The sequence below is a fragment of the Dendrobates tinctorius genome, unplaced genomic scaffold (assembly GCF_039654945.1).
Source record: "Dendrobates tinctorius isolate UK_male_01 unplaced genomic scaffold, ASM3965494v1 ptg000056l, whole genome shotgun sequence".
Lineage (NCBI taxonomy): Eukaryota > Metazoa > Chordata > Amphibia > Anura > Dendrobatidae > Dendrobates > Dendrobates tinctorius.
The window spans coordinates 15,719,929-15,746,718 of record NW_027361724.1 but is presented as its reverse complement, the minus strand read 5'-3'; the positions used below and the strand labels follow the sequence as shown (position 1 = coordinate 15,746,718).

The window sequence follows — 26,790 nt, the reverse complement described above, 5'->3', positions numbered from 1 at the left end:
ATTTCTCCAGTTCTTGCTTAGTGTCTGTAGGAAGCACTTGGGTCTGGCTTCAGACCCCACCTTTTTTATTTTCATTTTGAATTTTCTGTAAATTTTTATTTTTTAATTAACGGAGGGAAGGGGGTGATGGTTCCTTTCAACGGACCGCTCTCCCCCGAACCAACAACAGGCAAGCATGCAGAGTTTATCTCCCCGTACACTTTCCTGCGACTACTGGGGCATACCTGATTCTTCTGGGCGACGGTTCCTTTATGGTCCCAGTCTCCCCACACGGATATGAGGGCGAGCGCACGGACGCAAAGAGAAGTTTCAGAAGCGCTCTTTGGATGCCCTGTATCAGCCCCAGAGCTCTCCATCCCCCTGCCATAGGGAGGATCGATTGAGCAATACCCCTTTAAGAACTCCTCCAGCTCTTCTTCATCGCCCGGAGGATGAGAGACCTGCAGCTTGAAGGCCCCGGACACCGCGACCTGCCTGAGCACTGGAGTGGAGGTATGGGGTCGGGTCCTTGTCCCCGGGAGAAGCGCTGACTTATCGTTAGCGGCGGTACACTGGCGCCCGATCGCGGCCCCCCCGGAGCTTACCGCGGGGAGGCCAGAAATTTAGTCCCCGGCTTTTAGACCTACTAGGCCGGAATTTGCATAGCGCCGCCCACTGTTAGCGCCGCCGCCCACGTCCTTCGAGCTCTTCGTTCTGTGCGAGAGGCAGCCTGCTAGTCTCGGTGGCCATGTATTTTTACCTCAGCCTGATCTGGGACTGCCGCAAAGCGTGCACACTGACGGACAGAACCTGGTGTCACACAGGGCCACCGTTATTCCTCCCGGGGACACAGCACAGAACCGTGGGTAAGCTGCATCTGCCCTCAGATTAAAGCTTAACCCCTTCTCTGCACATTCCCTGCAGCTGCAGCCTAGGCTCTGCCTTTAACCCTTTCAGGGGCGCTATTTCTCAGTCTAAGGAAGTTAAAAGGGCTACTAAGAAGTACACTGCGTTCTTTACCACCTGTACCACTTGCAAGGCTGCCTTACCCTGTGCCCAGACGAATCCGTTTTGCACGGATTTTGACCCGGCTCGTGCTGAAACGCCACCCGCCGCTGCTGCGACAGAGCTCCCTGCATTTAGTCCCCCCGAGTAGACTTGCGTCCCTGTCGGTCTGAGGATTCGCTGACCAAGGCTATAGACTCCCTCCGGGAATCCTCTTTAAGTCAGAACACGTCTTTACCGCCCGAGCAGGGCTCTGGCGATGGCCGTACTCGTTCAAGGGAGCCTCAGGTCTCTAGAAAGTGGACCCATGACGCATCCCCTATTCACGCTCGTGCTTCAGCATCGGCGAGTTCTTTGTCTCGCTCTCCCTCTCCTAGCGTTCGCAGCGAACATGACTCTGAATTCGAGTCTGACACGTCGGTCCCTTATAATCCCCCAACTGATCAAGAGTCGCTTGATTCCCTTATGAATCAGTCATAGAATCATAGAATCGTAGAGTTGGAAGGGACCTCCTGGGCCATCTGGTCCAACCCCCTGCTCAAAGCAGGATTCGCTAAATCATCCCAGTCAGATGTCTGTCCAGCCTCTGTTTGAAGACTTCCATTGAAGGAGAACTCGCCACTTCTCGTGGCAGCCTGTTCCACTCATTGATCACTCTAACTGTCAAAAAGTTTTTTCTAATATCTAATCTGTGTCTCCTCCCATTCAGTTTCATCCTATTGCTTCTAGTCTTTCCTTGTGCAAATGAGAATAAAGATGATCCTTCTACAATGTGACAGCCCTTTAGATATTTGTAGACAGCTATTAAGTCTCCTCTCAGTCTTCTCTTTTGCAAACTAAACATTCCCAAATCCTGCAACCTTTCCTCATAAGACAGGGTTTGCAGACAGGTCACCATTCTGGTCGCTCTTTTCTGAACTTGCTCCAGTTTGTTGATGTCTTTTTTAAAATGTGGTGCCCAAAACTGGACACAATATTCCAGATGAGGTCTGACCAAAGAGGAGTAGAGGGCAATAATGACTTCACATGATATAGACTGTATGCTTCTGTTAATACATCCTAGAATTGCATTTGCCTTTTTTGCTGCTGCATCACACTGTTGACTCATATTCAGTCTGTGATCTATTAGTATACCCAAGTCTTTTTCACATGTGCTGTTGCTTAGCCCTATTCCTCCCATTCTGTATATGCTATTTTTATTGCCCAGATGTAGTACTTTGCATTTTTCCCTGTTAAAAACCATTCTGTTAGTTGCTGCCCACTGCTCCAGTTTATTTACATCTTTTTGAATCCTCTCTCTCTCTTCTCTAGTATTAGCTATCCCTCCTAGCTTTGTGTCATCAGCAAATTTAATCAGTTTACCATCAATTCCTTCATCTAAATAGTTGATAAAGATGTTGAACAATACAGGGCCCAGGACAGAGCCCTGTGGTACCCCACTTGAGACATTCTTCCAACTGGATGTGCAGCCATTTACGACCACTCTTTGGGTCCGATCACTAAGCCAGTTATGAATCCACCTAACAGTTGCCTTGTCCATTCCATACTTAGTCATTTTTTCAATAAGGATTGAGATATGAGATACTTTGTCAAATGCTTTGCTGAAGTCAAGATATACTATATCTACAGCATTTCCTTGATCCACCCAATCAGTGATACCGTCATAGAAGGAAATTAAGTTAGTCTGACATGACTTATTAGTTACAAACCCATGCTGACTCTGTTTAATCACTTCATTCTTATCCAGGTACTGACATACATGTTGTTAAATAATTTATTCAAAGATCTTTCCTGGTATAGAAGTCAGACTCACCGGCCTATAGTTGCCTGGGTCCACCTTCTTCCCCTTTTTGAAGATAGTAACAACATTTGCTCTTCTCCAGTCTTCTGGGACTTCTCCTGTTCTCCAAAAATTTTCAAAGATTATGGAGAGGGGTTCAAAAATTTCTTCTGCTATCTCCTTCAGTACTCTGGGGTGTAATTCATCTGGACCTGGAGACTTGAATTCATTTAGGTTAGCTAAGTGTTTCCTCACTATCTTTCTGTTTATAGATTTCCTGGATTCTTCTATTCCCTTAATAGGACAGTGAAGAACAGTTGATGTTACATTTCCTTTCTGAGAGAAAACAGATGCAAAATAGAAATTTAAAAGTTCGGCCTTCTCAACATCCTGTCTTACCACTTCATCATTTTCATCGTGTAGAAATCCTATAGCATCTTTGACTTTTCTTTTACTTTTGACATATCCCCAAAATACTTTATTATTGCTTTTGACACCTCTTGCAAGCCTCAATTCATTGTCAGCTTTAGCTAATCTGATTTGTGCCCTGCAGGTTCTGCAGACATCATTATATTCTTCTTTAGATATGCCTCCCTCTTTCCATTTTATAAACATTTCTTTCTTCCTTTTTAGCATGTGCTTCAGTTCTGTGTTCATCCATCCTGGTTTCCTTAAATGCTTCCTATTCTTCCCTCTTTTCGGAATTGTTAATTGTGCTTTGAGAATTTCATTTTTCAAGATTTCCCATCCTTCCTGGACATTTTTGTCTTTAAGGATATCCAGCCATTGGATCCCTCCAATTCTCTTTCTGAATCCCTTAAAATCTGCCTTTCTGAAATCTAACCTTGACGTCTGAGTCCTCACAGGTCTTCCTCCTCTAGTTATCCAAAATTCTAAAATAGCATGGTCGCTACCTCCTAGGGTCCCAGCCACTTTTACCTCCTCAGCCATTTCCTCCCTGTTTATAAGGATTAGATCCAAGGTAGCAGTTCCCCTTGTTTTCCCCCCTACCATTTGGAAGATAAAGTTGTCAGCAAGAGAGGATAAGAATTTCCTTGACCTGTTAGTTTTGCCTGAGAGAGATTCCCAACAAATGTCTGGATAGTTGAAATCTCCCATGACAACTATGTCATATTTTTTGGAGAACTTGGCCATTTGATGCATAAAGAGTTCATCCATATCTTCAGCTTGCACAGGCGGCCTGTAGTAAATGCCTACAATGGTGTCCTTTCCATTGTTCTGTCCTTGTATTCTTACCCAAACAGTTTCCACAGAACTCCCAGTCTCTGAAGTTGTATCCTTCTAGTCTTGTATTCCAATCATGTGTATTGTCTCACCGAGTTTCAGTGATTCCAATGACATCATATTTCTTTTCCTGCGTTAGTAGTTCCAATTCTCCTTGCTTGTTGCCCATGCTTTGTGCATTAGTATAGAAACATTTTAGTTTGTGATTGTTTTCTCTTTCACCAATATTTTTATTATTTAGATTCTTTTGTCTTTGTTCTTCCTTTCCACTTCTAATAGCAGAGTTCTCAATAGCATTTGTCAGGTGTATGGCTGTTTCTGGTCTTTTGCTTCCCTTCCCACGTCAACAGGATTCTGAAGTTGGATGAGGAGAATATTCCCGCTCCGGAACACGCTATCTCCTTTAAGAGGACTAAATGTGTGCGCAGGTTATTTGCCAACCATCCGGAGTTTAAGGACGTTGTCCAAAGACGTAGGGACCGACCACATAAGAGGTTTACAGGGCAAAAGCCTACCGAGGCTAAATACCCTTTTGCTCCAGACCTAATGAAGGATTGGTTACAGTCCCCTTCGGTGGACCCTCTTGTTTCGCGTCTTGCTTCTAAAACGCTGCTATCCCTTTCTGAGGGCTCTTCTGTCAGAAACCCCTCCGATCGTCAAATTGACTACCTTGCTCGTTCAGTTTTTGAAGCTTCAGGAGCGGCACTTTTTCCATCCTTCGCGGCGACTTGGGTGGCTAAGGCAATGGTCGCTTGGGCAGAAGTCTTAATTACTGCCTTCCAGGGTAGCAGTTGTCCTCCGGAGGCAACCAGTGTCGCCAGGCAGATAATTCACACAGGTGACTTTGTAGTGGACGCTTCTTTAGATGCCGCCAATTGCGCTGCTCAGGCAGCCGCTAATGCGGTCTCCATTAGAAGAGCCTTATGGCTCCGCGACTGGCGGGCAGACTCCACTTCCAAAAAATCATTTACTTCCCTGCCCTATCAAGCGGGTCGCCTATTTGGAGAGAAACTGGATTAGCTTATTTCAGACTCTAAAAAGTAAATTCCTTCCCCAACAAAAGGCTGTTCGGCCGTTTCGGAATCAGCCGACTCGTTTTCGACCTTTTCGCAACAATTCCAGTTGGTCCTCCTCAACCTTCTCTTTTGGACCAAGTCGGGCCCCGCGTGGAGACAGAGATCACCAGGTCTCCTACAGACCTAACCAATCTTGGAAGCCCAGGCCAAGGGCATCTGGATCTAGAGGAGCCAGATCCCATAGATCCTCTACACAATGACTTGTTGCGGTATCTGGCAGACACCGACAAAGTAGGCAGTCGTCTACTTTCATTCAGTCAGACCTGTCTCGTGGTCGTTCACGATGAGTGGGTCAGTTAGCTGGTGTCCTCCGGATACAGAATAGAAATTGTTTCTCTCCCTCCGACACGTTTCTTCCGGTCCTCTCCTCCCAAGGAAAAGACAGCAGCCTTCCTTCGGGCCGTTCATGCGCTGCAAAGGGACGGAGTCATCATTCCGGCCCCTCAAGACGAAAGTTTCAAGGGTTTTTATTCAAACCTTTTTGTGGTTCCAAAGAAGGACGGAACGATGCGGCCCATACTTGACCTCAAGCTGTTAAATCAGTTTGTCAGTGTACGGCTATTTCGAATGGAATCCCTCCGCTCAGTTGTCGCCTCCATGGAAAAAGGAGAGTTCCTAGCGTCCATCGACATCAAAGATGCTTACCTTCACATCCCGATTTGCCCGTCCCACCAGCAGTTCCTGCGCTTTGCAATTCACGAGGAACACTTCCAGTTCGTTGCCTTGCCCTTCGGACTCGCCACCGTCCCCAGGGTCTTTACCAAGGTCATGGCCATTCTTCACGCTCGGGTAGTGGTGGTGCTCCCATATCTGGACGATCTGCTGATCAAGGGTCCGTCCCTTCCAGCCTGCCAGGAATCCGTGGATATCACAGTAAATACTCTTTCTCGCCTGAGTTGAAAGATAAACTTCGAAAAGTCATCCCCGACACCGGTCCAGCAGATTTCCTTTTTAGGAATGGTCTTGGACACTTCCCGCGGGTTGGTCATTCTCCCTCCAGAAAAGGCCCGAGCTTTGCAACAGGCAGCACGGACTCTTTCCCGTCCGGTTTCTCGTTCTATTCGTTTCAGCATGAGAGTTCTCGGAAAAATGGTGGCAGCAATGGAAGCGGTGCCATTCGCACAGTTCCATCTCCGCCCTTTGCAACAAGCCTTGCTGTTGACTTGGGACAATAACCCGTCCTCCCTGGACCGTCGGTGCCTTCTGTCCCTGTGGGTCAGACAAGCCCTGAAGTGGTGGACACTGAAATCCTCCCTGACTCAAGGGAGGTCTTTTCTCCCAGTACGACGGTTGGTGGTGTCCACCGACACAAGTCTTCTGGGCTGGGGTTGCAGTGTTTTGTGATCACACGGCACAGGGTCGTTGGTTAATTCGGGAGTCACGTCTCCCCATCAACATCTTGGAGATACGAGCGATCAGATTAGCCCTACTGAGTTTCCACCATCTCCTCGCAGGTCACCCCATCAGGATCCAATCCGACAACGCCACGGCTGTAGCGTATATGAACCGTCAGGGGGTACTCGGAGCAGGATGGCCATGCACGAAGTGAGTCACATCCTCCAGTGGGCCGAGACCAACCGTTTGCCCATCTCAGCGATCCACATCCTGGGCATAGAGAACTGGGCGGCAGATTTTCTCTGTCGCCAAGGCCTTGCCGCGGGAGAGTGGTCTCTTCATCCGGGAGTCTTTCAGCAGATTTGCCGTCGTTGGGGCACTCCGGATGTGGACCTCATGGCCTCAAGGGTAAACAACAAGGTTCCTCGGTTCATTGCCCGATCGCGCGATCCATGCGTCATCGGAGCGGACGCCCTAGTCCTGCCGTGGCACCGGTTCCGACTCCCGTACATTTTTTTCCCCCTCTTCCCTTGTTCCCGAGGGTCATCAAGAATATCAGAGCAGAGTGAGTACCAGTGATCCTAGTTGCGCCAGTTTGGCCGCGTCAGGCATGGTACGCAGAACTAGTACAACTAGTCGCCGACGTTCTTTGACGACTTCCAGATCGCATGGATCTACTCTCTCAGGGCCCGATTTACCACCAGAACTCCGGGGCCCTGTCTTTGACGGTGTGGCTGTTGAATCCTGGATTCTAGCACAGGCTGAGTTTTCTCACGACGTGATTTCCACCATGATTAGTGCTAGGACGCCCGCGTCCATGCGCATTTATCACCGCACCTGGAAAACCTTTTCGTGGTGCAAGGATCATGGTCGATCCCCTCCTAGTGTTTTCCATTCTTACCATATTGGAATTCCTTTAGTCAGGATTAAAGTCAGGCCTCGCGCTTAGCTCGCTCAAGGGCCAAATTTCAGCCTTGTCAGTACCATTCCAATGCAAAATTGCCACCAAACTTCAGGTCAAGACGTTCATTCAGATAGTTTCTCATTTAGCGCCTCCCTATAAAAGGCCATTGGAATCATGGGACCTTAGCTTGGTTCTCGGGGCCTTACAGGAGGCTCCTTTCGAACTGCTGCAGGACGTATCACTGTCCGTCCTCTCTGGGAAGGTGGTCTTTCTAGTGGCAATTACGTCAATCAGACGAGTTCCGGAATTGGCGGTCCTGTCCTGTCGTCCTCCGTTCCTGAATTTTCATCAGGACAAGGCAGTTCTCAGGACGTCCCCATCCTTCCTGCCCAAAGTCGTATTCTCTTTCCATCTCAATGAGGAAATTGTTTTGCCTTCCTTTTGTCCGGCACCTGTCCACTGCATTGAGAAGGCCCTCCACACCCTGGATGTGGTTAGGGCTCTGAGATGGTACATCTCGCGGATGGCTCCCTTCCGCAAGTCAGATGCCCTGTTCATACTTCCAGAGGGGCATAGGAAGGGTCTAGCCGCTTCAAAAGCAACGCTAGCCAGGTGGATTCGCTTGGCTATTCAGGAATCCTACCGTGTCAGGAACGCGCCTGTCCCAGCAGGGATTAAGGCGCACTCTACCCGCTCAGTGGGCGCCTCTTGGGCCATTCGGCACCATGCCTCGGCAGAACAGGTCTGCAAGGCTGCGACTTGGTCCAGTATGCATGCCTTTACAAAACATTACCAAGTTCATTCTCAGGCCTCTGCAGATGCATCTCTTGGCAGACGCATCCTGCAATCGGCAGTACCAGAGTGTTGAGTCAGTGGTACATGGGTATTAGCAGTTGTATGCTCCCCACCCAGGGACTGCTTTAGGACGTCCCACTGTCTGTGTCCCCCAATGAGGCGTAGGAGAAATAGGGATTTTTGTGTACTCACTGTAAAATCCTGCACTCCGATCCAATCATTGGGGGGACACAGCACCCACCCTGTTTAGCCTATTGGCTCACTGTAGCATTCTTAGGTTTTGACATGGTTATGGTTATTGTTATTTGTTTAATGCTCCTACTGCTTTTTCACCGAACTGAGAAATCTCAGCCAGTGAGAGGGTGTATACTGCAGGGGAGGAGTTTACTTTTTTCTGTGTTCACTTAGTGTCCTCTTAGTGGCAACCAGCATAACACCCACTGTCTGTGTCCACCAATGATTGGCTCGGAGAAAAGGATTTTACGGTGAGTACACAAAAATCCCTATTTTTCAGGTCCTGCAAAGAAGACAGAGGCTCAAATGACGGAGAGAAAAGTCCGACAAAATGAGCAGAAAGGCATTTCGACCATCGCGCCTGTATGCAAACCTCTTCTCCGAGGACTAAAGGGGTAATTGTAAAACACTCATGGTAGTTTAGAATTAACTTTTTTTTTTTAAGCACCAAAAATTTATTTATTTCTTCTCTGTTTCAGATCTTCTCTTAAAAAGACCACATTTCCCAAGAATCTTCAGTTTAGTGTGCAAAATACTGATAGCTCATTACCTCCTCCTGACATTTCAATGTCTTTGCCTCCTTCACTGTCGCATCTTGTGGGAACAGTAGCTGAGACCTCAGAGGAGAAATATCGTCTCCTAGACCAGAGGGACAAGATAATGAGACAAGGTATTCAAAGAATCTGTTGAAGTTTTACAATTATTTAGGTGTAGCTAGAAAAGTAAATTTGTCATTTTGGAAAACCTAACCAAAAAAGAAACGGATAAGTCTCATAATATATTTTCCAATCGCCTTCCTTTTTTTTAAATTTTTTTGTAGCTCGAATTAAACGAACAGGGTTAGATCAAGCCAAAGTTTTTGTAGGAAACTGTCCTGACATGTGCCCTGAAAAGGAGAGATACATGAGGGATACTCGCAATCAACTTAGCCTTTATGAGTTCCTTCCAGGAACAGACAAGGTAATTGAATCTATTACCGTCCTTCCTCCAAATATTTTGAGAAAGTCATGTATATCTCCTCAAAAACCTTTGGCGTTTGTAGCATTTTTTGTGTTCAGTTTGCCTTGATATGTCTACATTTTGGTCCGAACATGACTTGCACAATCCCTTTTTTTTCAAAGTTGGACCATGCAGCTGCAATAAAAGAGTACAGTCGCTCTTCAGCAGATCAAGATGAGCCCCTGCCGCACGAATTGCGCCCGTTACCAGTGCTGTGTATGACTATGGATTACATGGTGACCAACATCATGGATCAGGGAGAGGAAAATTACAGAGAATGGTATGACTTTGTTTGGAACCGAACACGTGGAATTCGGAAGGTGAGATCTGCCTGAGCTGATCTACTGAAAGATATGTCTATATTGAAACATCAAATAGTTTTTTTCTTCAGTTTATAGAATTCAAGAAACTTTTGTTATGCCTCCAGAAAAACATTATGTTAGAATTAATGAGCTAACATGCTCAAATAAGGTGTTATCCGCCATGCTCTTGTACTAACCGAGTGTCTTTGGCGTGTTCGAATAATATGTTCGAGTCCCTGCAGCTGCAAATCTCAAGGCTGTTCGACAGCTGTAACACATGCAGGGATTGCTTAACAAATAGGTAATCCCTGCATGTGTTGCGGCTATCGAAAATCCGCGAGACATGCAGCCACAAGGACTCGAACATATTATTCGAACACGCCGACGATACTTGGATAGTACATGGGCATGGCGGATAATACCTTATCAGAGCACGTTCGCTCATCACTAATAAAAATGTTTGGGCTGAAATGATTTGTGGTTGAAATTACAGGGATTGTAAGAAATCGGTCCAAGTGTAGTTGATACCATAAAATGAACATTTCTTACCTGTTGATGATTTTGTCTCTCTAAAGGTACTGTCACACTTAGCGATGTACCAGCGATCCCGACCAGCGATATGACGCTGTCAGGATCGCTGGTACATCGCTAAGTGGTCGCTAGTGAGCTGCCACTCAGGCAAATCTCACTAGCGACATCGCTGGGGACGGGGGTCGCTACTTACCTGTCAGACACGGCGATCCTGCGTCCTCCCGCCCGCGTCCACACGTCGCTCGTCGTCACAGCAGGAAGCTGACGACGAGAAACGGTCCAGGACGTTCTCGCGTGATCAGCGATAACCAGCGGGGGAGCGGTCGGAGGTAAGTATCAGACACAGCGATATCGCTAGCAATATCGCTATAACGTCACTAGTTATAGCGATATTGCTAGCGATATCTCTTAGTGTGACTGGCCCTTAACGCCACCTCTCCACTGCTCCCTTCCGCTGCTTGTTTGCACAGCTGCAGCGGTGACATCCTGTCTAAACTAGGTGATTGTTAAAGGTACTGTTGTTGCCATGTGCCTCAATATCACTGCTGAAGGAGGGAGTGATTGTCTGCAGCATTATTTTTAACCCCTGCCCTACATCTGCCATACATGTGCATAAACAGTTGAGCCTCCCGTGTGTTCTATATACCAATTGCTACCGTCTAGCCTCTTACACGCTGCTGTCAATCACTGACAGCGGCATTTAAGTGGCTCAGTCTGGTGGGGGAAGGGTGCATTAACTCATTTCTCGCCCCTTTTCTAAAGACCCCTTGCACTTCCATGTTTGTATTGTAGACTTGAAAGAGTTTTCTAATTTGATTGACAATGTATTGTGTGTAATGTATAGTATAAGTGGTCAATCAGTTGCAGGTTCTCTTGTATAAAAGAAAAAAAGTTTAAATCATTCTCATCCTTCCCTTTGCAAAAAAAAGTCTGTTCTTTGGTTAAATAATTTTTAATCTACTAATAAAAAGCACAAAAAGTGATCAAAATGTTGTCTATGTACTCCAAAAGCAAAGACTGCAGCTTGGCATAAAAAAGCTCTTTATAAATCTCCAGTAACATAAAGATAGAAATTTTATGCGTGTCAGAAAATGACACCATAAACTTACCGTATTTTTTGAATTCTAAGAGGCTTTTTTTTAATCACAAAAACTCTTGTGAAAAAGTCTGCGTCTTTTATTCCTGAGGCATCTTCCTGTGACGGAGAAGAGCGCTGTTGCCATTTCCTCCCCGATCACAAAGAGAGCTCCATTTTTGTTTCGTTTTTTTTTTTCCCTCCAGCATAAAAGGGGAGGGTTGGGGATTGAAATGCAGGGTAATGAAGTTTACTAATGCCTTATGTTTTATAAGTTTATAGCGTTTTTTTTCTCTTCTTTTTTTTTCTTAGGATATTACACAGCAGGACTTGTGCGATAGATTTACTGTGTCTTTGATGGAGAAGTGCGCTCGTTTTCACATTCACTGTGCGTATCAGCTTTGTGAGGAGCCAATGTCCTCATTTGATCCAAAAATTAATAATGAGAATTTGACAAAGTGTTTGCAGAGCCTAAACCAAATGTACCAGGACCTACAAAATCGTGGCGAGACCTGTCCTTGTGAGCCCGAGTTTAGAGGCTACAGTGTTCTACTCAGTCTCAACAAGGGAGATATTCTCAGGTACATTCTTATTCCCCTTTTAATGATGGAACAGAGTCCATTTTGGATTGTTTCTTTACAATGAATATAAAAGATGCCATAGAATTATTGCCAGCACAAAACCAGTGTGGATAATGAAAAAGACGGCTTTACTGGTGTGTTTGTGTTTTTTTGGTTTTTTATAAATTCGTTTTTCTACCTTTCTTAGATGTCATATTAAAACTTCTGTTGGCATCACGACAAATCAAATAGACAGTAATGTAAGCAAAAGGCTCATGGGCTCCCTATATAGGCGTCATTAGTTTCTGGGCTAGAATTTTTACTTCTTTAAAGGGGTTGCTATCAATATCATCCAAACTGAAGACCTTATATAGCGATACAAAAGTATCTCATAACTATATGTCAATAACTGACCAAAATGAGTGATTACTTGACACTCCACCAAAGTATATATCCCAAAAGAGACGATTACGGAATCCAGAGTATAATGTAAGAAACAACAAGATTTTTAGTTGCTTACCGTAAAATCTGTTTCTCTGAGCCTTCATTGGGGGACACAGAAACCATGGGGGTGTATGCTGCCACTAAGAGGCTGACACTATGCAGAAAAAAGTTAGCTACTCCTCCGCAGTGTACACCCCACCGACAGGAAGTAGGATGTTCAGTTAGTGAGAAAGCAGTAGGAGAAGCAATCTGTAAATGAGATAAAAACCACAGAAAACACAAATCCATACTGTAACAATATTATACAGTAAACCGTGCTGTTCAACTTGGGAGGGTGCTGTGTCCCCCAATGAAGACACAGAGAAACAGATTTTACGGTAAGCAACTAAAAATCCTGGTTTTTCTATCGCTTCATTGGGGGACACAGAAACCATGGGACGTCTCAAAGCAGTCCCCACGGGGAGGAAACAGCAAACAACTCCAATCGGGACGAGGAAGTCACCCTCATCACCTGCAAGGTCACCTGCGAGGTCTTTTCACCCCGACCGGCGCTTGCCGAAGCTAGGCATGGGCTCTGAAAAACCTCATGGACCTGTGGAGGACATATGATCGCACTGCAGAGGTGCCAGAAGAAGGCCCAAAGAGTACCACCAGGAGGACACACACTGCCCGGGCAGTGTGCGTCGTACTGAAAGGAGCGCAGTCGTTCCTGAGCCGTCAACCTTACTAATGTCGACCAGATTCCACGAGCAGACGCTGACCTGGAGGCCAGAGGACCTCTGTACTTCAAGCCGGAGCTTGATAAGTACCGTTGCTGTGGCCAGATAGCCTGATGTGAGAGCACCACGAAGGAAAAGTTAGAGGCGGACGAAAGAAAGGGAATTTAAGGTGATGTAGAGTGGACCCTTGATCCACAGGAGGTGTACCACAGCTGCTATAGAGTCTGTGAGGCCCTAGAAGTGGTGGAGAGCCTGAAAGGGAAGGCTACCAACTGAAAAGGAAATTAACCCGTCTGTTGCAAAAGCAGATATCGGCAAAGTCCTGAAGAAATCAGGACCTGAATAAGAGCTCCATGGAAAAATCATGCGATTCACAGGAGGCAAATGCTGAATGAAGAAGAATTTCTTCCTGAGAACAAGGATGGACTCAATCCTAGATCCCGAAAAGGCACGCTGAGGAAAATGCGCTGAAGAATGACGAGGTTCAGCCTGAGGAAGGAGAGCGCTTGTCCTTCCTGTGACCTCCAATAGTTTAGCGTATTGGAGCCACATGGAAGGAACGGGAAGCTGGTGAGGGACTTCTTTGGAGAGAATTTAGCTTGTGAAACAGAAAACCAAATGAACCCCTAGATGGGAACGATGAGGCAAAAACTCATGTTTCCTGCAAGAGAAAATTTTTGGACAGTGAGGACGGTCAAATTTTCCGACCGGTCCACAGCAAGAATGCTCTGATGAGCAAGCTAGACCACGTATCTATAGAACTTTGTAGCACGGGTGGAGACTAAGGCAGGACACGATATAGTGGCGGATGGGTTCAAGGTTGACCTTGCCAACTACTGTGTGAATTTGCCGTTGGAATCTCTGAGGGATGCACTTCTGGGAGAGGAAGGACCGTAGAAGCGGGAGACTTGGAACCGGAGGGTTCGTAGTTGCAGAAGTAGTCTAATTTGCGAAGGGCTCGGGAGGAAAGAGATATACTATAAGGCGCCCTCTTCTTTGGAAACGGCTGAAGGCTGTTCTGTGAGAAAATGACAAGACCTGAGAACAGGCCACTGAGAACCTGCGAAAGAGCCGAACACTGAAAACGTACTGAATGGAACCAGGGGATAATCTGGATCTCATCGCCGCGATGTAGGCTCTGGATGGCTATGAAAAGACAACTGATTGCTCGACTAAGGAGGTAGAATGAAGACTATACTGGATGACTTTGAGATCAAAAGGAAGATAAACCCAGCATACCGGGATGAGGGTGGATATGGAAAAAAATAGTGTAGCTGGACTTAGAAAAGTGATTAGTCGAGCAAGGAAAGTCCATGCAAAACATGGATTATGTCAACTGTAAGGAAAGTTGGGTCTAGGTAGATCAAATAGACACCAGAAGACAACTAGGCTGACGAAAGGCAGGTCAATCTGTATGACGATGTAAACGACCGAATCCATCCTGGACCCTCTGGAGCAGGGAGGAGATTACGGTGTGTTGACCCGCTACCCTAAGTCTAATACAACACGCGCCCGAGGATAACAGTGAAAAGATAAAATACTAGCCGAAGGAAGAAACGCGTTATCACCAGACTCATCCTTGGATCCAAGACTGGAGCAGCTTTCTACTCCGGTCGATGCTTGCGCAGAGTTAGATCCCACTCCTGTCTGGGGTGGGATACTTTTCCTGGTCACGGTCAGAAGTCACATGTCTGAGCTGCTGGAGGCTTTACTCGGCGTCTGTAAGAAAGAATAGGTAAGTTCCGACAGATGAGGAGCTTAGGTATTGTGGTAGCTCGAAGGCCCTTAGGGCAGGCTAGAACTTATAAACTACTGTTAGCCAAACATTAAAGATAGGCGGAACACATCGGCAGTAAAGATAGCTTCTGGACAGTACAGTAAACTGATCAGAAGATGGCAAAAAAAAAAAAAACTCCTGTGGGGCAACTCACACTTAGGGTACAGAGCATGCCGCAGTAAAACCGAAACCATCCGTACCTGACACGAGAGTCTGACCCACCTGAAGGTTGAGTATCCAGTTATGTTGCTACCAAGATCCACTCTGTGGGACAGAGATCCGTTCTGTTTGGACATGGTAGTGCTTACGTTTAACTGTTAACAAGCCACAGATGTTATTGACAATGAAATATGTAGCTGAGAGGTGTCTTTGACTCACCTGAAAGCGGCTTGTAACCGCAGCTGTAGCCTGCCATGAGCAATAAATGCCGGGACCTCACCTCGAGTGGCGATTAGACGGGATCTTAGGCAAAGGCTGCAAAAGACTGTGAGGGACGCGAAAGAGGACGCTCCTGACTCACCTGAAAACTGTACAGTATAGCCGGATCGGTGTAGTTGATGGCCTCGGATACGTTTGAGTTACCAGGAAGACGGCATGTATTGACTAAACATGTCTGGTAGAGGACTATTCAAGTGCTTGATAAGGGATAGAGTACTGCTGTAATATAACGCGAGGAACCTGAAGGCTAGAGCGTCTGACTCGCCTGAATACGGTACAGAACACCAGTACCACTGAAGCAGTCAACCCCAGACACGTCTCCACAGTAATACGGCTGTTTGAGCTACTGTACCTGGTAGGTGATGCGTTTGCAGCCTGGATAGCGGATATAGCCCAGCTGCAATCGTCTCTCAGTATCCTGTGTACAAATCAGCGTGGAGAGAACCCGGAGAAGGGTATAGGAGACCGCCAATTCTGAGTTGCGGAGCGGTCTAGGCCTGGATACCTGACGACATTAGGCAGAATAAAGGCTTGTATGTTGCGGTCTAGGTCTGAATACCTGACTGCATTAGGCCGAATAACGGGTTCTGTACTGCGGTCTAGGTCTGAGTACCTGACGGCATTAGGAAGAATAACGGCCTCTGTATTGCGGTCTAGGTCTGGGTACCTGACGGCATTAGGCAGAATAACGGCTTCTGTGCTGCGGTCTAGGTCTGGGTACCTGACGGCATTAGGCAGAATAATGGCTTCTGTGTTGCGGTCTAGGTCTGAATACCTGACGACGTCAGAATAATGGCTTCACGTTTAGTAAGCCGTGCCACGAAGTCTGTAGTGAAGTAGATTCTGACCAGTCAATTCTGACGGTAGAACAGTAGGCCTTGGATCAGAAAGAGACTAAACACTACTCTCTGTTGTGCGCCATGGTTCCAACTTCTGGACCTGCGAGTTGTGGTCAGCTTCTTTATCCGCTGAGCCACAGCAGACATTTGCCAGGTTACACGGACTTCTATCTAGCTAGAAGTCCGGCCCAACCCTTGGGACGTGAAGAGACAGAAGCAGCTCCTTATTCTGCTTATAACAGTATTAATCCAGTGTCCGGAGGGGCCTGCAGAAAAATGAAGGGCGAGTGCCTGTGAGCCATAGATATGGGAGCAGTTGCTATGCCAGGACCCCAACGTCTTTATGTGAAGCAATGGGTGAGACCTGCTCTGCGGAAAATCCAGGCACCTATCTGTAATGGCCGAAAACACAACAATCGTGTGAAAAATCAGATCTCCGCAAGACATTCTGATGCACTAGAGACTGCGCGGCAGAAGATTACAATTACGCCAATAAAATACACAACTCTAGAGTACTATTACGTCAGTGACTGTACAGCTCTAGAGTACAATTACTTCGGAGACCGTACGGCTCTAGAAAAAACATTACGTTAGTGACTGTACGGCTCCAGAGACTGTATGACTGGGTCAACTGGGGGCTCCTGGACGGAGGAAGAGGACCACAGTAGAGGAAGAGGAGGAGATGGAGTGACTTAGAATTAGACATGAGAACAATCCCACTAAGCGCTGCCAGAAGGTTAGGGGACAGGAGAGCAGAGGAGGGAGTCAGTCTGCAGTGCAGCTACTTATGGCAGATGTCCTGTAGGACATCCTGGCTGTAGAGAGAGACAGGCAGGTCCCATAAATGGATGCGGCTCCTCTGTACCCCAGCCGGAAAATGGCGTCTGTTAGAAGACGCAGGGCAGAACGCACACGCTGTGAGGGCGGCCAGAGCACCGGGAAGCCCGCTCCCAGCTAAATGCGGGGCCCGGTGGAGCAATATAGTGGCGGCTCCAGCCCACAGTGGAGGCTGAGGGTAGTGGGCGGAGCCTGACGCCACACAGGAAGAGGAGAGAAAGAGACACAGGCGGGAAAAAAGCCCGCACGGAGCCGAGAGGAAGGGGGGCGGAGTCAGCGCTGTAACTAGGCCCAAGATGAAGCCAGGACCTAGATTACGGCCGGTGGCGCCGGAGGGGGGCCCCGCAGAGGTCCTAAAATAGCGCCTAACAGGTCCCCACAGTGGCGCCAAGGTGCTAGAAGTGGCGCAAACAAAGCGCCATGACGCCGCTTAGACAGGCTGCAAGGCAAAGAATAGGAAGCCTCTGTGTGCCAAAACCACTCTCTTCCGCAAAGGATCTGCAAGGCAGTGCTGAGGCCCCCCGGAACCAGCCGGAAGGTATGAACTGCGCTAGCCGCCCAAACCACCCTCTCTTTGAATAAAGGTTTTTTGTTTTTTTTTCGCCTTCTTCTTCCTTTCCCGTTTTCTTCTCCTCTTCAGCACCTGGGGGGGGGGGGGGGGGAAGAGGGAAAGTACCTCCTCAGTCACGAAAATCGGACGTCCGGAATCCATGTTGTGGGACGTCCGTGTCTCCTTGACCGACAGGCTCTGGTGGGCGAGTGGGTGGGTGACGTAGGCAGGACCAGGTATTCTTTCTCTTGCGAATCACCTAAACACACGTCTGTGTTAGGGATTTTGGGTTCCTGCCTTCCAGACATATGAGGATACGGGGTGGCAGTACACGCCGTACTCAGTCGCTGTATGGGAGTACAGTAGTGAGCATTCACACTGTATCCCTCCGTAAACCTGAAAAGAAACGACGCACATTAGGTAGATAAGGGTCTAGTGAAAGACCCGTGTCCAACTCCTACTGACACTAAGCTAAACTAAACATCCTACTTCCTGTCGGTGGGGTGTACACTGAGGAGAAGGAGCTAACTTTTTTCTGCATAGTGTCAGCCTCCTAGTAGCAGCAGCATTACACCCCCATGGTTTCTGTGTCCCCCAATGAAGCGATAGAGAAAAGATATTTTATTTATTACATAACATAACTAGCACAATGAACACATAAAAAGCAAGCAGTTAAAGGCGATGGCACATGGTGTCAGAGAACTACATATCCATAAAATTAGTAGCAGGTATGAGAATCAAGATAAATAGATAATAACAGTTGGAGCCAACAATGATGGCATTTCCCTAGGAATTACTAGATAAAAGTCAAGAGTAGACCATGAAAGTATATGGGTCCTAAAATCACATATAGGAAGATGCCAAAAGTTTATAATGGGGGGCTACCCAATATTTAAATATATGGGTATACCGTGATGTTTGCAAAAATATAACAACAATACCAGTGGTATAAACATTTTCAAAGACAATGCAGCCTGTAAGATTATTCTGAGAAAAATGAAGCGTACATAATCCAGAAAAATATCTCACCCATAATAACCTGTATGTGGATATGCAGAAAGTGACTGCCCCAACACGCGTTATTATGGGTGAGATATTTTTCTTGATTTTTTTGCCTTATTTTGTAATACCACCCAGCCTGTGAACTAGCCTTCTGACTGAATTTTGAAATGGAAAGTAATTTGGCTAGCCCCTATTTATGCAAGAGGAAAACCTTTACTGCTTATACAGTGAACCGGTGTCACTGCCACTATGAAGATAGTGCGAAGGAGGTTGTTTTCATGGGTCTGCAGCTGTCTTTGTTTATAGGATTTTTGGCACTCAACTTGTTGCAAAGATGAAGAATTTTTATTTGCAGTCACAAATATAGACGTTTCAGCTGTATCAACTAGCCTTCATCAGTAAACTGCAAAGTCGACAAAAGTATATACAATATACAATCAGATACTACAGATAATCAATCCATGAAGATATCAATAACAGAAGAAATAAGTATTGATATGTGCACAAGTGGTAGGGAGGACGGAACAAGGTATATAGGAAATGTGGCTCATGGAAGGAAAAGAAACAGAAATACTCATAAAAGTAAAAGAAAAAACATCAAACCTACCAAGACTGCTCCTATCTCTATAATTTTCTGGACATCTATGGTAAGACAAGATTTAAATCAATAAAATTATCCTGTTAAGAAGTAATCAATGTTGTCTATATAACTGTAGAATATATATATATATATATATATATATATATATATATATATATATATATATATACTCACTATATTGTACGACCAATAGTAAATTAGGTGCTATTGGAGGTGATACCATCCACCATGTAAGAGCTGGTATATAAACCTGGTTCAAAAAAAATATATACGTGTCTGTGAGCAAACATTACAGTTGTGTGGGAATATTACAATGTATGACGATACTGGAACTAACCTGTAGATTTCAAAGAGAAGGGGTAGTAGAGAAATATTCCAAACGAGAACATATACAGGATCTAACATGGACACAGTATACCATTAGAATTTATATAACCTTAGGCGTTATAATGTATATCATGTTGAGTTTACTCACTATTAGATCTCTGACTTTGAAAAGCTCCAAAGGTTTCTCCAACCAGAAGTTGGCATAAACATCCTATGGCTATGCCTGAAGGGAATTGTCCCAGAGGGGATTACTTGTGGGATCTAGCATAAAGGAAAATGATATACATTATAACGCCTAAGGTTATATAAATTCTAATGGTATACTGTGTCCATGTTTGATCCTGTATATGATCTCGTTTGGAATATTTCTCTACTACCCCTTCTCTTTGAAATCTACAGGTTAGTTCCAGTATTGTCATACATTGTAATATTCCCACACAACTGTAATGTTTGCTCACAGACACGTATATTTTTTTTTGAACCAGGTTTATATACCAGCTCTTACATGGTGGATGGTATCACCTCCAATAGCACCTAATTTACTATTGGTCATACAATATAGTGAATATATATATATATATATATATATATATATATATATATATATTCTACAGTTATAGACAACATTGATTACTTAACAGGATAATTTTATTGATTTAAATCTTGTCTCACCATAGATGTCCAGAAAATTATAGAGATAGGAGCAGTCTTGGTAGGTTTGATGTCTTTTCTTTTACTTTTATGTGTATTTCTGTTTCTTTTCCTTCCATGAGCCACATTTCCTATATACCTTCTTCCGTCCTCCCTACCACTTGTGCACATATCAATACTTGTTTCTTCTGTTATTGATATCTTCATGGATTGATTATCTGTAGTATCTGATTGTATATTGTATATACTTTTGTCGACTTTGCAGTTTACTGATGAAGGCTAGTTGATACAGCCGAAACGTCTATATTTGTGACTGCAAATAAAAATTCTTCATCTTTGCAACGAGTTGAGTGCCAAAAATGTTTTGATTATTCTATACTGGTGTGAGAACCTTCTTTTGTGCATCGACACAGCTGTGCCACGTTATACAATTGTTTGTTTATAGGAGGCATAGGGGTTGTAAGGGTGTGCAGCAGTCCCTGTTATTATGGGGGAGTTACAATGGCATTTGGTCGGATTTCCAAATGTTTTCAGTTGTCACTGTAAGGGTTAACATTTCCGCCAAACACGGACCATGTTTGGATCACAATCCGGGCTCGACTGCTAGAATAGGGAAAAATCTCCACTAGCCTAATGTATGGGGATTGCGGATTTGCCAGCGTTGGCTGTGGTAATGCCGATAGCTATAATCTCTAGGAATACAATGGGTAGAGCAATAGGTCCTGAGGCCACACAAAGCGGTGCTAAGGCTCATTTCACTGTGCAAAACTGAAAAATATCTGTTGCCTATTACAATGCACTGGATGGGGGCGCCATAGCTGTGGCCTGCAGGAAAGCGCTGGCTGGAGCCACGGTGGTGGTCCTTAGAATAACATGGTGGAGTGAAAGGTAAAGCTCATTGGAAATCATGTTCCAAAAATGATTACTTTGTTTTACCTTTAATTTTTTATTTACTTATTTTTTTTTACTATTTTTACTTATGGAACACATCCTATTTAGAAATACTGTGACGATGCCTAAAGTGAATACATTTATTTTTTTTCTTCAGAGAAGTACAACAGTTTCCGGAGTCTGTTCGTAATACAGAAGAAGTGAAGTATGCTGTCCAAGTGTTTGCTGCACTAAATAGCTCCAACTTTGTCCGATTCTTCAAGCTTGTCCGTTCTGCATCTTACCTAAACAGTTGCATACTACATTGCTATTTCCCCCAGGTAATAGATGTTTTCTGGATTTGATCAAGGCTTTCTATTTTTGTTATTTCTTGGTGCAGTTTAATGCCTTACCCTACATCTCTCGCAGGTACGAAGAGATGGTTTGCGTGCCTTGAATGTAGCGTACACAATGAGCTATCAGAGACCCACCTTATTTCCTTTAGAAAACATGGTTCGTTTTCTCTTTTTCCATGATATCGAGGAAGCTACAGATTTTCTTACATCTTATGGTTTAAGTGTTAGTGAAGGGTAAGTGTACCTTAGAGTGGCAATCTTGGGAATTTACAGTCTTAATTGTCCTTAATACTTAGTGTGTTTTTTTTTTTTTTTTTCCACCTGAAAGTTTTGTAGAGCTGAATCGTGCTGCATTTGTTGAGCCGTTGATTCCTTTTCTGCCAAAGAGGAGCTCATATATCAGTTCTAAGCGGCAAAAGTCTATAGGGGAAGTTGTGAATGGAGCTCCGCTCCCACAGTTTTCACTGCATATGCCTGTTTGCAGCTTTGATGCCCAGAATAAATATACTGGAAGTTGTAGTATTTATGAACCAGGAATACCAACAGGTAAGTAAAAAAGAACTTAACAATAAATGAAACTTTGTTTCCTGCTTCTCAGTCTGCGTTAACAAGTTGGTGTATCCCCATTACTAGCATTGGGGACACCGAACATACCACTAGAAGGCTGACACTAGGCAGAACAAAAAAGTGTTGGCTCTGACAGGTGTGCTATAAAACTAAGCACCTCCATTTTAGCCTAGTGTCTGTAGGTGGCAGACATGGCCTTTATTGTGCTTGCTGCATGTTTTTTTTTTTTTTTTTTTTAACTTTCTATTTTTTTTCTTCTTTGCAAGTGGTATGAATGACGCCCACAATTTTCTAACGTGCAGGGAGTCCACGGCATGAACTAGAGGGTGCTGGTTTTTGCTTGATACCAATCTCCCATAGCAGCTTCTGTGGAGTTGACATGACCCCACTAAATTTTTGTGGTCAGTGAAGGAGTGACCCTGTGGGCAGCCGAAGATGTCAGACAGGTGACTATCATTAGTCCATCAGTTCTTCTTTCAATCATTTTGCCATGATGCCTTGGGTACAGTTTGCTCCTTTTGTGCTGCTGGACTTCATTGGTGGAACACTGCCTTGAATGTCTCTTGTCTGGTCTTCCCTGGATTTTGTTTGGCACCCTTCTGAACCATCCTCCCCCAATTTGTTCTATGTGATCCCTCTTGCCCTTGCCCCTCTGCAAGCAACCTATTTTGTTTGCTCTCATAGTGAAAATCATTTACATTGTGGTTAGCCAAGCCAACTCTTGTTGTGGTGCCTTTATCCTAGCCCTTTTCAGAGCCTCTATAGCCCTTCTCGAGAATTGAGCCTCACTGATTTGGTCGTGTGTCTATGGCTCAAGCCTCAAGTACCAGCATTATTCCATACTGGAATGAGTCTCTGCCCATACAGAGCTGATGAGTATTCTGTAAAAAAAAAACAAACAAACATTAAGTTGGCTTCTACCAGAGCTGGTAAATCAATTAGGCACATTCAGTCCCCCAAAGGGTTTGATAGCTTCTTTCTTAGGAGTTGTTACCTCAGTAGTCCTCTAGAGCCACCATCTTGCCTCTATCTGAAGTTGGGTCTCTCAGTGACACACTGTATAAGTTGTTTTGATGCTTTCTCCAATATGATGTATATGGTGAGGGATTTCTTTTTTTACTTCTACTTGGTTCAGCAAGGTTTCTACGGTCCAGTCTAGTCAGAAGCACCATGGCCTGACTACTGCAGCTCCATTCAGTAGGATATTCTGTACCTCTCCATTCACTGACTTCTCACCTAAATATGTCTCTGAGGGTTCCCTCAAGTCTACATGCCTGATGGCCAGAAAAATAACTAGATTGTTTTTCGCTGATACGTTTCTCTCATGTCTTGAACCAAAAATCCAAGAAGACCTTTTTTTAACCTCTCATAGGAGGTACGGTAACTTTTTTTCTTTGGCTGGTGAGTGGACAAAATCTACTGATTTCTCAGGGAAAGTGTGCTCTTTTTCCCCTCAGTACCACAAATGTTCACAGCCGTTTAGATGTTCCCAGAGTTTTTTAATCTTGTTAATATTCCTCTTCTCTGGGAATGACAGTCTTTCGATTTCTCCTAGCTTGGTGGACTCATTGTTTGATTTCTCCTAGACAGCTAAGCTATTCGCCTCCTCAACATGAGTTTTTTCCCCAACTCTAGCCTTTTTTTGCAATGCTTTCATGTAGATTATAGTAATTGCTAGAACAAGGAGACCTTATTTTCCCTTGGGTCACCCATTACATGTACTTTCACACTCTCTTTGCTTGATCACACCTACTCTCCCTTTCCTCTACTACTTCTCTTTGTGTCAGATTTGATGTTCTTCGCCCCCTGCTTGCCACTTCTGTGTATAAATCTGAATGATATACTGGTCAAAGAGGTATTCCCATTTCCAAGATCTTATATAAACTAAGTTTCTAATAGGTGGTATTTGCTAATATTATTATTGCACCTGCTACATAGTGGGATAGGATCTTGGAGATGAGAACACTCCTTTAAGTCTACTTCAAGAGCGATTTTAACCTTTTCAGCTCGCATTTCCTACATAATCACCTTCGCACCTGCATGGGTCGATTGTTTTACTCTGTCGCCTTATTGGGGGACACAGAACCATGGGTGTTATGCTGCTGTCCACTAGGAGGCGACACTATGCATAATCTGAAAAAGATTAACTATGGCTCCTCCTCTGCAGTATACACCTCTGGACGGCGTTGGCCTTCTCCAGTTTTTGCTTAGTGTCGCAAGGAGGCACACCTAAATTTTTTTTTCTTTACTCGTTTTTTTTCCTGAGGATTACAGATGAAGAAAAGTGGGTCTCCTGTGAGACTCCCGGCATGGCTCCTTCCTCGGTCCCCTATTACGGGGTGCCAGGATGAAGTCGAGATGGCTATTCCTCATGCCGCTTCTTCCCCAGTTCCTTGGGTACTGGTTCGAAGTCGAGACCCCCCTCCTTCCCCAATTCCTTTTGGTCTTTGGGTTGAGGTCGAGGTGGAGATAAAGACCCCTCATGGTGACAGCAGCACCCTCCCTAATCCCCCTCTGGGGGCATTAGGTTGAGACGCCTCAGGTAGGGTCTGTACAAGCAGCACTCTGCACCGCATCCAGGAACCCCAGCCCTGCTGCGGGCTCCTGTCGGGGCCGGGGGTAGTGCAGGCAGGCAGTGCACAATACAGACACAGGGCTTCCTGCGTCCCTGTCTCTGCGGCAGCACCAGCTGTAAGCGCCTGAAAGGCACCCCTCACAGGGCCCCCCTTCCACTTATAGCCCCACCGCTATCCTGCCTCTAAACCCGGGGGGTCCGGTTCAGATCCGACCCCCTCCAGGACTTCCACCCCGGCCTGGAGCCCTTCCAGGCATGAGGCAGCTAATTTAGGCCGCGGCTTCGGCCTAGCTGAAGCCGCCGCCCCCCGGATGACAAATATGACGCTCTACAGCGTCATAGAGGGGGCGGATCGAGACAGGGCACGTTTTCATTCAGCTCTGCCGCGTTTTTTTTCTGCTCTCCGCCCCCTTCTTCTCCTTCCTCTTCTTCTCGGCGGCCATTTCTGCTGCAGCAGAGACATCAGCAGGACCAGGCCAGCCAGTCTCCGGGGGGCACAGGACTGTGGATTTTCGTCGCTGGACCTAGGGGCAAACTGGTGGGGTAAGATCACAGCTGGGTTTTTTTACTCAGGCTGTGAATCCATATTCCCTACAAGGCTCCCCTATAGGTCCTCTGCATAGCCGCCCCTGTAGGGTCCTCCGCATAGGCTCTTCTGCACCCTGTGCACTATGCCGGGCTCAAAGTCCAAGAGAACCAGGCAGAACTGCTTTTATGCATTCTGCACAGCCTGCAAAACCTCTCTCCCCAGTGGCAGCACCTACCCGCACTGCCGGGACTGTATGCAGGCTACTGGGTCAGAACCCCAAGAAGCCCCTACCATTGCTTCGGTGTCTGATACCACGCTGGAATGGGCTACTCGGATGTCACAATCTATGACGCAGTCTATAGATAACCTAACCTCCACATTGCTTCAGGCTCTGCAGGGTCATGCCGCGGCTATGAACGTTACCCAGCAAAGGGAGAGCTTAAATCAGAGTCAGGCCGTTCAGGGCACATCCTGATGTAAGCGGACCCACAGGTCGCGTTCACCTGCGTCATCCTATAGCACACGGTCATCCCCCTCTAGGGAAAGACACCATAGCTCCAGGTCACCTAGACATCCCCTACCAGGGACAGACAACGCAGATCTCCACAGCCATCTCCGACCACAGAAGACCCCCACCCCAGTTCAGCCACCAGGGGACGCCTCAGTGATACACAAGATTCGTAAGGCATCTGTGACTCCGACTCAGACAACGAAACGGAGGGGTCCCTGATCCCAATTCCCCCTAGCAATACAGCGCTAGTTGAGGATGTAATCTCTTCCATCCATCGGGTGCTGGATATTTCTGATCCGCCCCCGGAGGCCCCAGAACACAAGATTTCCTTTGAAGGTGTTCTAAAACCGCCTAAGGTCTTCTCTAATCACCCAGAATTTAAGGCAATCCTTAACAAGCAGTTTTCACATCCTGAGAAGAAATTCGCCAATCGCAAATATTTGGAGGCAAGGTAACCCTTCTCGCAGAAGGACACCAAGGAATGGACAGATCCACCCGAAGTGTACCCCCCAGTCTCTAGGCTAGCCGCGCAAACCCTCCTCTCACTGCCAGATAGCTCAACCCTCTGGGACGCAGCAGACCGGCAGGTAGAACGCATGGCTCGTTCAATTTTTGAGGCTGCAGGGGCCTCCCTGGCTCCCACGTTCACTTCAGTCAGGGCTGCCAAGGCCATTATGGCTTGGGCCAAAAAATTACAAGCGGGCCTCCAAGCATCAACTCCTGAGCTGTCGGACCAAGCGGTTCAAATAGCAGTTGTAGCAGATTACATGCTTCATGCAGCTCTGGATTCCGCAAGGAGTGTAGCGTGGATAGCATCAAACGCCATCACGATTCGGCGTATCCTCTGGCTGCGGGAATGGAAAGCGGACGCGGCTTCGAAGAAGTCCCTCACGCACCTCCCGTACCTCAGTGGGCGACTTTTTGGTGAAAAGTTGGACACAATGATATCCAACGCCACCGGGGGTAAGAGTTACCTCTCTCCCTCAGCTGCAGCCTAAACGCACTTACAAAAGACGTAACCAAACACGATTCCGATCCTTTCGGAATTCTTCGGACTGGTCCGTCTCTCGTCCAGCACAAAATCGTAACCGTTCCCCACGCAGGGACAACTCACGGGCGACGCAAAGGCCAGACAAGACCTGGCAGTCAAAAGCAGGCCAGCCGAAGCCCAAAGAAGGAAAACCACAGACTTTCTCCTCATCATGACTCGCGAACTCCGGAAGACACCCCACCCGTAGACGGACGACTTTTGCTCTTTCAGCAAGTCTGGCTGCCTATTACAGAAGACAGGTGGGTCAGGGAAATAGTGTCTTCCGGATACAAGATTAGAGTTCACTTCCAACCCACCGAACCGGTTCTTCCTCTCTGTCCCCCCAA

The 26,790-nt window shown here is 46.1% G+C and overlaps 1 protein-coding gene across 4 annotated transcripts in view; it reads left to right on the top strand.

Annotated features, from left to right (window-relative positions):
- The window catches only part of MCM3AP (minichromosome maintenance complex component 3 associated protein), a 135,712-nt gene that overhangs the window by 39,351 nt on the left and 69,571 nt on the right, over positions 1-26,790 (top strand). For all 4 annotated transcript variants that reach the window (XM_073577522.1, XM_073577524.1, XM_073577525.1 and 1 more), the window contains 8 exons: positions 8,634-8,748; positions 8,833-9,023; positions 9,174-9,313; positions 9,475-9,672; positions 11,573-11,841; positions 21,054-21,216; positions 21,305-21,465; positions 21,560-21,777. In XM_073577522.1, coding sequence (XP_073433623.1) covers positions 8,634-8,748; positions 8,833-9,023; positions 9,174-9,313; positions 9,475-9,672; positions 11,573-11,841; positions 21,054-21,216; positions 21,305-21,465; positions 21,560-21,777 — 1,455 coding nt within the window. The remainder of the gene's footprint in view (positions 1-8,633; positions 8,749-8,832; positions 9,024-9,173; positions 9,314-9,474; positions 9,673-11,572; positions 11,842-21,053; positions 21,217-21,304; positions 21,466-21,559; positions 21,778-26,790) is intronic.